The sequence below is a fragment of the Nicotiana tabacum genome, chromosome 15 (genome assembly GCF_000715075.1).
Source record: "Nicotiana tabacum cultivar K326 chromosome 15, ASM71507v2, whole genome shotgun sequence".
Classification (NCBI taxonomy): domain Eukaryota; kingdom Viridiplantae; phylum Streptophyta; class Magnoliopsida; order Solanales; family Solanaceae; genus Nicotiana; species Nicotiana tabacum.
In genome coordinates, this window is record NC_134094.1 from 60,945,651 (window position 1) to 60,959,351 (window position 13,701).

The 13,701-nt window shown below is 38.7% G+C and overlaps 1 protein-coding gene across 7 annotated transcripts in view; it reads right to left on the reverse strand.

Moving 5' to 3' along the window:
* Window positions 1-13,010, reverse strand: part of LOC107795765 (ultraviolet-B receptor UVR8) — a 53,604-nt gene extending 40,594 nt beyond the window's left edge. Inside the window, exons 1-2 of one of the 7 annotated variants that reach the window (XM_075230857.1) lie at window positions 12,710-13,001; window positions 11,454-11,746 (exon numbers count right to left, since the gene is read on the reverse strand). Coding sequence is in view for 5 of the 7 variants with exons in the window: in XM_016618445.2 (XP_016473931.1) it covers window positions 12,710-12,797 (88 nt within the window). In the remaining 2 variants the exon portion in view is untranslated. Of the gene's footprint in view, window positions 1-10,610; window positions 10,751-11,453; window positions 11,747-12,228; window positions 12,247-12,709 lie in introns of those variants that run through there. The other 6 variants (XM_016618445.2, XM_016618444.2, XM_016618447.2 and 3 more) reach the window with 6 other exon arrangements.
* Window positions 13,011-13,701: the final 691 nt, after the last annotated feature.

A 13,701-nucleotide genomic window follows, 5' to 3' on the forward strand; every position in this document is an offset into this window, starting at 1 on the left:
ATCAACATAAACTATGAGAAGAGTGAGTTTACCCGTATGATGTCTTATGAAGAGGGTGTGATCAACATTGCTTTGTTGGTAACCAAAGGAGATCATTGCTTTGCAGAATCTGTCAAACCAAGCTCTAGGGTATTGCTTCAGCCCGTACAAGGCATTCTTCTGAATACCTTTCCTTGACTTTGTGCAGTATCAAATCCAGGAGGAATCTCCATATCTCTTCTTCTAAGTCTCCATGAAGAAATGCATTCTTCACATCAAATTGTTGCAAGTCCCAATCAAGATTAGCTGCACAAGACAAAAGAATTCTAATAGTGTTCATCTTAGCAACAGGGGCAAATGTCTCTTAATAATTCACTCCATAAGTCTGCGTGAATCCCTTAGCCACCAATCTTACTTTGAATCTTTCAATCGAGCCATCAACTTTATGCTTCACAGTGAAGACCCATTGCAGCCAACAAACTTCTTGTCTGGTGGTGAAATGACAAGTTCCCAACTCTCATTTTTTGACAAGGTCTTCATTTTCGATCATAGCTTGCTTCCATTTAGGATCTGCAAAAGCTCCCCCCCCCCCAAATTCTGGAGAATAGACACATAAGAAATAGACAAGGCAAAGGTTTTATAGGAGGAAGACAAAGAATTATAGGAAACAAAATTAGATAAAGGGTGTTTGGTGGTGCAAGATCTGACACATTTTCTGTGAGCAATAGGTTCATCTAACTCATTAGGAAATGTAGATGACTCATCAGTAGAAGAAGGTTCAGCTTCGGTAGATTGCATGATGGCTTCTTCTGCTCTATTTTTCCTTGAGTAAGTTTTCAAATCAGTCCTATCCAAACGCCCAATACTCTCCCCCTGAATTCTTTCTCCAATTTCACTTTCCCATGTGACAATGTCATCAAGAGGTCCAGTAATGGAACTAGGTAGAATCACCTCTTCCTCCTTGCTTCTCTCCCCCCGAAGACGTGATGAGGTAATACTGAAATAGGGCTCAGATTCTCGAAAAGTAACATCCATGCTAACAAAAGATCTCCTAGAGGGAGGATGATAACATTTGTAACCTTTCTGTGTCGGAGAATACCCAATCAAAACACACTTTATAGCTCTAGGATCAAATTTCCCAGAATTTCTAGTGTGGACAAAGCAAACACACCCAAACACCTTTAGAGAAACAGTATATTCATTCCTGCCCTTTAAAGCTTCCAGAAGACTTTGAAAATTGAGGGTTTTAAGTGGCATTCTATTGATAAGATAGGCAGCCACTAAAATAGCATCCCCCAATAAGGTTTTGGTAGATTCATGGTGAACATAAGAGATTGTGCTACTTCTAACAAATGCCTATTTTTTCTATCAGAGACACCATTTTGTGCACTAGTGTAAGGACAACTAGTCTGATGGACTATCCTATTGGACTCCAAATAAGCACCAAATCTTTTATTCATGTATTCGCTGCCATTGTCAGTTCTTAAGATTTTTGGTTTGGCATCAAACCATCGACTACCAGACAAAGAATCAGTTTGTGTAGGACCCCATACATCAGAATGAATAGTCATAAACGGAGTTATGCTTCTATTATCACTCACAGGATAAGAGTTTCTAGTATGCTTGGCATATTCACACGCATCACAGAACAAAGATTCAAATTGAGTCCTTGAAAACAAATCGGGATATAACCTTTTCAAAACAAAGAATGATGGTGTCCTAACCGTCTATGCCGCTGTATTATTTCTTGGTTGACATCCTTACTTTCCCTAAAAAAGGTTTGACCAGAGTTTTCAATTCCATCAAATATATACAAGTCATCATGCAATCTACCACTGCAATCATTTTCCCTGTTTGAAGATCCTAAAAAATACAATGATCGGGAAAGAACTCGATTTTACAGTTTAGAGCTTTGGTGATGGCACTAACAGATAAAAGATTGTCATGGAACTCGGGGACATGGAGTACGGATGATAGGTTAATATTAGGAATACAAACGACAGAACTTGTTCCAGAGATAGGTATTAAACAACCATTGGTTATTTTAACGTTATCTCCTTGAGACACGGAGAATAGTTTTGAATAACTTTAGAAGAGCCTGTCATGTGTCTATTTGCACCAGAATCAACAATCCAAAAATTAAGGTGAGCAGCAAAGGCAGTACCTGATTGCATATAATTGGATGTGGCAACATTAGCGGAGTCAAGTTTGGCTAGGAGGCGACAAAGAAGTTGAATTTCATCCGAAGACAAGGTTTCTCCAGAAACCGTCTCCTTGAATGTCTCCAGATTTTCTACCCAATCAGAAGGAAATCTAAAGAAAATTGCTGTAATATAATCTGCCTCGCCGGAAACCAAATCTATCTCGACGGAACCAGAAGGGGTTCGTGTTGCGGACAGCCACCAAGAGGGAAAACTCGACCTCTTTGATAAAAACGGAACCCTAGTACTGCGAGGGAGATAATTCACCTCAAAAAGGAAGCAATGGCTCTGATACCATATAGGTTTTGAGAAGAAGAAAAGGCTTCTTGTATTTCTGTGTGTTTCTTACATCCTTAAGCAAAGGTATTTATACACCAAGTCCATTGACTATTTTAGGAAGGAAAGTCAAATCTCAATTAGAATCAAATCTTTCTCAATCAGAATCAAATCGTTCCTAATACTTAAATAAATCAACAGTTATCCCGAGTGAGAACCTCGCGACCCAGCATCGTGATGAGGAGGAAGAAGAGGGTTGGGTGGGGTCGATCGAAGATCAAGTGGGGAGCTTTGACTAAGGACAAGGCTCAGGAGTTGCAAAAGAAGTTGCTGGTTGTTGGGGCTTGGAGGAGTAGTGGGGACGCGAGTGGTATGTGGACAAGGACGGTGGACTACATTAGTGAGGCTGCGAGAGAGGTGTTAGAGGTGTCGAAAGGTTACGCTGGCGGCCACAAAGGAGACTGGTGGTGGAATGAGGAGGTCAAAAGGAAAGTAGAAGCTAAGAAAGCAACATATTTGAAGCTAATAGAGAGCACGGACGAGGAGGAGAAGAGGATCGTCAGAGAAAGGTATAAGAAGGCTAAGAAGAAGGCAAAGCTGGCAGTCACGGAGGCTAAGACTGCATCGTTTGCTCGTTTGTATGAAGAACTGAGGGATAAAGGCGGGGACATAAAGTTGTTTCAGCTGGCTAAGGTGAGAGAGGGGAAGGCTCGTGATCTGGACCAAGTGAGGTGCATCAAAGACGAGGAGGGCAGAGTTTTAATGGAAGAGGCACAGATCAAGCAAAGGTGGTAGACTTACTTCCATGAACTCCTGAATGAAGAGGGGGATAGGAACATTGTGCTGGGCGATTTGGAGCACTCCTAGAGTCGTTGTGATTATAAGTATTATAGGCGCTTTAGGTTTGAGGAAGTCGCGGGGGCGGTGCGTAAGATGAGCAGGGGCAGAGCGACCGGGCCAGATGAGATCTCGGTTGAGTTCTGGAGGTATGCGGGAAGGGCTGGCTTGGAGTGGCTGACTGGGCTAATTAATGCTATTTTTAGGACAAAAAAGATGCCCGAGGAGTGGAGATAGAGTACGATGTTTCCGTTGTACAAGAACAAAGGTGATATCGAAAATTATAACAATTATAGGGGTATCAAGTTGCTTAGTCACACTATGAAAGTTTAGGAGAGGGTGGTGGAAGCGAGGGTAAGGAGGACTGTTTATTTTTGAGAACCAGTTCGGTTTCATGCCGGGACGTTTGACTACGGAAGCCATCCATTTTGTTAGGAGGTTGGTGGAACACTACAGGGATATGAAGAAGGATTTGCATATGGTGTTTATTGACCTAGAGAAAGCACACGACAAGGTCCCTAAAGAGATCCTTTGGAGATGTTTGGAGGCTAGAGGTGTTCCTATAGCATACATTAGAGTGATTAAGGACATGTATGATGGAGCTAAGACTCGGGTGAGGACAGTGGGAGGAGACTCGGAACATTTTCCGATTGGGATAGGGTTACACCAAGGATCTGCGCTCAGCCTGTTCATATTTTCTTTGGCGATGGATGCACTGACACGTCATATTCAAGGGAAGGTGCCATGGCGTATGCTATTCGCTGACGATATAGTTCTGATTGATGAGACGCAAGGCGGTGTCAACGAGAAGTTGGAGGTTTGGAGATAGATCCTCGAGTCTAAAGGTTTCAAGTTGAGTAGGACTAAGACGGAGTACTTAGAGTGGAAGTTCAACGACGTGACGGGGGAGCGGATATTAGACGTGAGGCTTGATTCGCAAGTCATCCCCAAGAGAAGAAGTTTCAAGTATCTTGGGTCAATTATTCAAGGGAACAGGGAGATTGACGAGGATGTCACACACCATATAGGGTCGGGGTGAATGAAATGGAGATTAGCATCCGGCGTCATGTGTGACAAGAATGTGCCATCAAAACATAAAGGTCAATTCTACAAGACGGTGGTTAGATCGACTATGTTATATGGGGCAGAATGCTAGCCAATTAAGAACTCCCATATCCAGAAAATGAGCGTAGCTGAAATGTGGATGTTGCGATGGATGTGCGTACACACTAGGTCGGATAAGATTAGGAATGAGTATATTAGGGAGAAATTGGTCGTGGCCCCCATGGAGGATAAGATGCGAGAAGCGGGACTTAGATGGTTCGGGCATATGAGACGGAGAAACCTAGATGCCCTAGTGAGGAGGTGTGAACAGTTGGCGCTGGCAGGTAGGAGAAGAGGTAGAGGGCGAACTAAGAAGTATAAGGAGAGGTGATCAGGCAGGATATGGCGCGACTTCAGCTTACCGAGGACATGGCCTTAGGAGAGTATGGAGGTCGAACATGGCGCGATTTCGTTATTTTGTTAGTTTCATTGATAATTACTCAAGATGTACTTGGATTTTCCTAATGAAAGATCGTTTTGAGTTGTTTTCTATATCCTAGAATTTTTGTGCTGAAACTAAAAATCAATTTGGTGTTTTTATTCGCAGTTTTCATAGTGATAATGCTTTAGAATACTTATCTTCTCAGTTTCAGCAGTTTATGACCTCTCAAAGAATTATCCATCAAATATCTTGTCTATATTCCTCTTAGCATAATGGGGTAGTAGAGAGAGAATAGGCCTCTCATTGAAACTGCGGGCACACTTCTCATTCAGTCCCACGTTTCACTGCGTTTTTGGGGCGATGCAGTTCTTACAGGTTGTTACTTGATTAATCGGATACCTTCATCTTCTATGCAAAATCAGATTCCACATTCAATATTGTTCCCTAAGTCACCCTTATACTTTTTTTCTCCTCATGTTTTTGGAAATACATGTTGTGTTCATAACTTAGCTCCTGAAAAAGATAAATTAGCTCCTCGTGCTCTTAAGTGTGTTTTCCTTGGTTATTCTCGGGTTCAAAAGGGGTATCGATGCTACTCACCTGATCTCGTAGGTATCTTATGTCAGTTGATGTCACATTTTTTGAGTCTCAACCTTACTTTATTTCTTTTGATCATCTTGATATATCTGAGGTCTTACTTGTACCTACTTATGAGGAATCCACAGCCACAGCACCACTACTACCTATACAAACTTTTGAGGAGTCTACCGTTGATCCTCCTACATCCCCATCCATAAGGCCACCACTCTTGACTTATCATCGTCATCCACGTCCAGCATCAGGCCCAGTTGATTCACGTCCTGCATCAGATTTTGCACCTACTGCAGCCTTGTCTCCTCCTAGTCCGCCAATTGTACTTCGAAAAGGTGTACGATCCACACTTAATCCTAATCTCCATTAAGATACACTCAAATATTTGGGCTTGATTATAGTGACGCTTTCTCTCATGTGACTAAAGTAGCATTTGTTCGCCTTTTTCTATCCTAACTGTTGTTCGTTATTGTCCTCTTTATTAATTAGATATTAAGAATGATTTTCTCCACGGTGATCTTGAGGAAGAAGTTTTTATGGAGCAACTACCAGATTTTGTTGCTCAGGGGGAGTCTAGTTGTCTTGTATGCTGATTGAGCAGGTTACTCTACGGTTTGAAACAGTCTCCTCGAGTCTGGTATGGTAAGTTCAGCACAGGTATTCAGGAGTTCGTCATGACTCGTAGTGAAGCTGATCACTCTATATTTTATCGACATTTTGCTCCTAATATGTGTATATATCTGGTGGTTTATATTGATGATATTGTTATTACTGGCTATGATCAGGATGGTATTACTAATCTGAAGCAACATCTCTTTCAGCACCTCCAGACTACGGATCTGGGCAGATTGAAGTATTTTCTAGGTATTTAGATCGCTCAGTCTACCTTAAGTATTGTTATTTCACAGCGAAATTATGCCTTAGACATTCTTGAGGAGACAGGAATGATGAGTTGTAGACCTGTTGACACTCCGATCCGAATGCTAAGCTTCTGCGAGGACAGAGGGAGCCTCTTATCGATCATGCGAGATATATGCGGTTGGTTGGCAAAATAATTACCTCATAGTGACTAGACCTGACATTTCCTTTCCTGTGAGTGTTGTAAGTCAGTTTATGGATTCTACTCCAAGCAAAGAACTACTATTCGAGGATCGAGATAATGAACAGATTGTTGGATACACAGATGTTGATTGGGCAGGATCGCCTTCTGATAAACGTTCTACGTCTGAATATTGTGTTCTAGTAGGAGGTAATTTGGTCTCTTGGAAAAACAAGAAATAGAATGTAGTTGCTCGGTCTAGCGCAAAAGCAGAATATCGAGCCATGGTTATGGCAACATGTGAGCTAGTTTGGCTTAAACAGTTGCTCAAGGAATTGATGTTCGGAGAAATTAGCCATAGCTGCTCTTCATATTGCGTCAAATTCAATGTTCCATGAGAGGACTAAGCACATTAAAATTGACTGTTTGTGAAGTCGAATGATCAGCTTGTAGATATTTTCACCAAGTCCCTTACTGGTTCTCATATTAGTTACATTTGTAACAAGCTAGGTACATATGATTTATATGTATCGGCTTGAGGGGGAGTGTTAGATAGTTAATAATGTATAATGTCCCACATCGGTAAACAAATATTTGGTATTATGTAATCATTGTATATAAATAGTGCTTGTAAAACACTTTAGTTATAATTCAATGAGACTTTATCGTGCTATATTTCTCATAGGAATAAGGGTCGAAAAAGGAGAGATTTCCTTCCATGAGGAAGTCCAATTTGGATCCTAGAGGAGATGGGCCTTTTGAACTCCTTAAAAGAATGGGAGACAATGCTAATAAACTTGATCTCCCGAGTGAGTACTAAGTTACTACACATTCAATGTTTCTGACTTTTCCTTATCTGACGCAGGTTCAAATTCGAGGGCGAATTCTTTTCAAGAAGAGTGTGTGATAGCATCCATGGAAGTCTAACTCTGATGAAGTTTCTAGACGATCTATGACAAGATCTCAACCAAATAAACTGCAAGACAAGCTAATTAGGATTCAAGTGCAACTTAGAAAGTGCCTTGTGATAGAAAAAGAACTCAAGCCCATGAAATATCAGCTCTCCAAGTGTTATAATCATTTTATGACCAAATTGAAGTCCACAATGATGTAGATTAGGGGATAATTAAAGAGCACCAAGTAGGCACTGAAATCAGCCTATTTGGAGACAATTTAGACGGCTAAAAGGGCCAAACTTGGCGCCCAAGGCACGCCAAATCAGCCTTCGAATGTTTCCGCTACGCTCCTATTTTCGGTCTGTTTCCTACTTTGTTAGGATTCCATTCCATGTTTTCCTAGTTACAAAACCTTTATTTCCTTTCAAAATTTGTTGGGATTTCTTTTCGTGTTGTGTTTTTACCAAGCTAGTTAATTCCTAATTCATTATTTTGTTGGGCACTGGACTATATTAGGTGCCCAACTCCACTCCTATAAAAAAGGAGTGCTTTTTCTTTGTTTTTTACTTACATTATTCATTCATTCAAGACTTAATATATTGATAGTTCAATATTTTGTACATTTGTGTGCAGTTCTTCTTGGGGTAGATCTTTCAACCTTGCAAGTTCATACTTTGGAGGTAAAGGTATTTCGTTTCTTGATATCGTTGATTACTTGTAGGTATTCTAAAGAAGGTAATTGGTTTGATATACCAATTGTCATTGGTTGTTCTTTAAAGGATCAAGATCCGATATAGCCTATGTTGCTCGAACTTGAGTGTGGGTGTCCAATACGGGTACGGATCAGAGGTGCAGATCCAGGTATAGATACGGGTGCGAGGATTCGTCAAAAAATAATTCAAATATCTAAAACTAGAGTTATAAGAATATGTCTAAATTATGAGATAATATGTACAGAACTCACAAGGTATTCCAAGAAGGCCAAAATATTGATCAAGAGGAGAATCCTAGAAGGAGATAAAAGAAAAAAGACTGACATAGAAATTTCTACAAACAAAGTAATCCATTTTCTTTTAATTTTACCTTAGCTTTTGTTTTAATTTCAGATATCATTGTATCTGTCCCGAATTTCTCCGTCGATTTTGGTCAAATTACCCAAAATGGATTGACCAGATCCGGTAATAATCTCACACCGACGTCGTGTCGACACGGGTGTAGCATCAAAAGTGAAGAGTCCGAACAACTTATTATATAATCCTTTTTGATTTAATTTCTCTAGTAAATGGTAAATGTTCAATATACATTTTTTTGTTACTAGGTATTTAACAATACTTTAGATCTTATCTTATAATATTGAATTTTTTCTTGGATTTGCATAGATCTGTAATTCTTATTCTTTCTTTTCTTAATTATTTCTTAATTAGCTTCTGCAATTCTTTCATATTTTTTCTTAGCCTTCCTCGAATACTTTAGTTGGTTGTTATCACCAGGTCACCCTCGGACAGATAGTCAAACCGAAGTTGTTAATAGAAGTGGGAAACATGCTTAGGACTATGATTAAAGGAAAATATACTTCTTGGGAGGAGCATCTACCATTGGTAGAGATTGCTTACGGTGCAACTGGGCATTTTTTTAGTAAGTCCCTGTAACTTTTTAGAAGAATCATTCTTTATAAATCAAATACCATTCAAACAAAAGATGCATTGCCTGTTTGAGTGAAAAAGAGGTAAGCTTTGAATAAACACTCTTGAGCCATGTTTGTTGCCCTAGGCTTGCCATTATTTCATTACATTTTATTGATTGGTTCTAACTCCAAAGAACATATACATAGAGCTATGTCGACTTACATACGTCTTGTTAACTAAATGATCAGTTTCTATTGGTATGTCTTCATTTGAGGTTGAGTATTATTTTATTCCTCTTGCACCTTTGGATCTACACCTTTGGCTTAAGATGTTGGCTTAGATTTCAAAATAAGAGTTGAAGCTACGATGAAGATTCATAAGCAAGCAAAGAAGCAATTTGAGAAGAGGAATAAGTGGACAACAAAGTCAATAAAAGAAGGAAGAGAGTTAAATTCCTACAGGAAATTGGATTTGGGTTCATTTTGAAAAGGAAAGGATTCCAATCAAAAGGAAGAACAGCGTGCAACGGCTGAAAGTCGTTGTTGCTTTAGATGATGCTAGGAGGAGAAGGGCTTTTTCAATTTCTTGAGAAAATTAATGATAACACTTATAAAGTAGATTTGCCTAATGAATTTCAAGTGCACAATACTTTCAAGTTAGTGACTTGACTTCTTTTAATGTAGGTGATCCCTTGAATTCGAGGACCAATTCTTTTCAACATGCAAGAATGATAACCATCATGGAGCTAAAGAGTCCATTACATCAAAACCATTCATAAGAAGTCAAGCCAAGGAACTAAGAGATCTTCACTTGTCCCTTTTGAAGATGGAATATTAAAAGAACCTTTGGGAGAAGCCATTCAGGTCTACAATATTGCACAAATGAAGCCCAAGATGACGATCAAGACTCAAGTTCCATTGAACAAGCACTATAGGGAAAAAGAGGACTACCACAAGAGGGTGGAGATTGCTCCATGGTGGCAGCCTCATAGCACCATGGCCATGGTTTCTCCGCAATAGAGGCATGGTTGATCACACTAAGCTGGCTAAAATATTATGCTAAGGAGTATTGAACACTACTATAAGTAGGCTATTAGGTGCTTTTAGACTTACTTTGATAAATTGTATTCCTTGCAATGATAAGGTTTTACCTTTGGTTGCCTAAAAACTCTCCTTGGTGCTTGCTTGAGGATTCTTTCCTCTTGAAGGTTCCAGATAGCTTAGGGTCACTTTGATGATCAATAGGAAGCATTTGGTTCTTACCATTTGTTTTCTACTGTATTCTAATTCAAATTGTGTCTTCTTTAGGAGGTCTTTAGTGATTATATACCATTGGTGGCGTGTTCCGTTCATTGCGAATCAAGTTTCTAATTCTCTTTCCTTATCTAGATCTATTTAGTGTTTCTTGTTGATTACTTCCTCTATTACACACTTTCTTATCCATCCTCCCAGATTTTCTCCATCAAAATCTGGAAATTGTAGTTTGGCCTTCAGAGGCTTTGGATTGAAGGTTGGCTCAATAAGGTGCGAGGGACAAGCAGTGTGGGTGGTTGTGGTTTGTTACTATCACTCCAAAGACGGGTAATGTCATTCCTCTTTCAAATAAAATAAGGTTGGAAGGGGTAGAAACTACTTCAAACTCTTGAAGGTTATCTAACATCAACCATAGAATTCATATTACCTCGAGGTATATACCAATAAATTCTACCAGCTTCCGTCTGGTTCAGCATAATTTGCACAGTTCTCGTGAGACTCGTACACCTCCTTTAAGCATAGTCATAAACCAGTTTTGAGCCTATCTTATCCAGCTTTTTGATGGTGTCGATCGTGAAGGGCTGCAGTTTAGTTTCAATCTTCTTAAAACTAACCTTTAACTTTTTGAATATTGGTTTTCAACCATTGTACAATCTAAGAAGATATAAGTAGCTCTAATACCAATATAGCAGATAGATTAGTTGTTGGACCAAGAAACGAGAGAGAACGGAGAGAAAGGGAAAGAAGAAGGAAAGGGAGGAACTTAGGAATTCACTCTCGTTTAACATGCTTCCAAATGGCAATCCCAGCACATTATAAGGGAACAATGCAATTGATAATTCCTAATAACCTCCCTCACCCTTAACCTAACAAACAACGAAATTATCCAACTTGGCACTCAATTGGGAAAGACAAAAATTAAATGGGACCAAAGTGTCCAATCAAAAGCTTCTAAATCTCATATCCAGCTAAATGCTATAAGAAATCGAAGGGGTTGTTTGATACAATGGTGGGATATCCCATGGGGTGGGATATCTCATGGGATTAGTGATCCTACCTTCTATATAGGATAACTAATCCCACCATTTTAGTGTAAAAGTTATTCCCGGATTAGCTAATACATCAAACCAAACATAGGATAAAGTTAATCCCAAACTTTATCCCGAAACTATTTTTTTTTTATGAAGTAAGGGAATTTCATTAAAAGGCATCAAGAAACTACTTCAAACTCTTGAAGGTTATCTAACATCAACCATAGAATTCATATTACCTCGAGGTATATACCAATAAGTTCTACCAGCTTCCGTCTGGTTCAGGATAATTTGCACAGTTCTCGTGAGACTCGTACACCTCCTTTAAGCATAGTCATAAACCGGTTTTGAGCCTATCTTATCCCGAAACTATTATCCTTATCCCATGTACCAAACGACCCCAAAGAGTGCAACTTTAGAAATAAATCACTTATACTTGGCTGAATGTTATTCCGAGAACCTTTCATCAATCCACCTTAGAAGCTTCAGTTTATAAAGTACCTGACGCCCATCCAGTAACTTGTACTACCGTCTAAGCATAACAGTAAATGTCACCATTCAAATGTAAATGTTTGTCTCCATCATAAAGGATAAAACATTCATGTGACCAGTAAGTATGGCAAGAGATTCGAGAGAAAAATTGAATAAGAAAAAGAAAAAGCACTTCTTCATTTTCTCTTTTGCCAGTATATTTTTCACGCCCTAAGCATCAAAGGAATTTAATGGGAATATTTTACTTTCAAGATATAAGCAAAAATAAAAATATCACCAATAGAACTTTAACTATTTTCCCAATATATTGATTCATCTAATCTTACAAATTCTTACAGCCTTTTACTTTAGAAATTACATAAAGCTAAAAAGATAATCTTTTTTGATTTACAAATTACAAATGAATAAAGATCAACGCCTTTAAGACGCTTTGGCTGGGGAAAATAACAGGAATTGTTGTACTTGTACATACATCAAATGAAGGGCCATAAGAGATGTGATAAAGGTGGGAGACCAGATTACCATTTTACCCATGGCAACGTGGAGCATTTTTGTCCATGCAAATTCTAACAACGCCTTAACCCCTTTACCCCCTCCCCTCCCCTGCCCCCTCAAATGCCTCTTTCTTCCCATCTTTGTCTGCAGAAACACATACACACACATGTTTCCACATACCTACTTCACACTAATCAGGCCTCTTATATGTTATTATATATATAAGATGCAGTAGGTCGTATTATTCCCTTTCCTTTAATTTCCTTTTATTCATGATCTATAAGCAAAAAGAGAAAGAAGAAGAAGAAGAAGAAGAAGAAGAAGAAGAAGAAGAAGAAGAAGAAGAAGAAGAAGAAGAAGAAGAAGAAGAAGAAGAAGAAGAAGAAGAAGAAGAAGAAGAAGAAGAAGAAGAAGAAGAAGAAGAAGAAGAAGAAGAAGAAGAAGAAGAAGAAGAAGAAGAAGAAGAAGAAGAAGAAGAAGAAAAGGTGTGGGCAAATGTTAAACGTACATAGAAGAGCAACGGAATGACTAGCACCAGCGGAGATGAGAAGCACTTTTCGACTCACTGCTCTTTCACTACTCCCGTCAGCAGCCATTTTTTTACCTTTGCTCTGTGTCTCTGAATTTTCAGGGAAGAAAAGGTTGAAAATAGATAGTAAGCTTCTGGTTCAGTAATATGGAGAAAATGAAAGAGATAAACAGAATTGGAAAGATGGGTACAAAGAGCGTATTTATAGTGATTGAGACGGCACATGTGCCTAACTCGTGTCCTTGCAGACACACACTCATGTTTTAAATAGTGCAGTTGGAGCATTTTCCACATTCAATAGTTTTTTATTCCATAATACTTAGATTTTTCATCTTCTTTGTTTTTTGGCACTATTATTTGCAAAATTATGGCGTGTTATCAAAAAATATTTTTTAATTTTTTTATGTTTGTTTGGTTTAAATATTTTAAAATTTTATTTTCATTAGAGAAAAATAATTTCCTTAATAAAAGTAGAAAAAATATTTTCTGAAACTCTCCAACCTTGTCTTCAAATGTCCTCAAACCTGCTGTTACATCTCGCGTTTTCGTACGTTAAAGTTTCGTCTTCAGTTAATCGACGTAGACTCGGGGATAAGATTATCTTGAGGTTAACGTATTTATGCTATTTATAACAAGCGATAAGTAAGTGACATGAAGAGTAAAGGGTACACGAATTAAAGGAAATGAGTTTCGATTGAAGATTATCGATTTGGGATAAAATACGGTGCGAGTTATAATACTCGGTATTTATGGACTCATACCATACAAGGTACCATATGACCGTGATAGTATGATGTATAAAGTATATTAAAAATGAGTAGTATTTTAAGTAATTTGAGATAATTCTTAATTATGTGGGTGATTGGTTAATTATCGGGTAACGGAATATTACCAAATTAATTAATAAATTAGTGGATAAAGATTAAAATCCCCACCCCACCCCCACGTGGCAGCAATCCACTTCCTCAAGA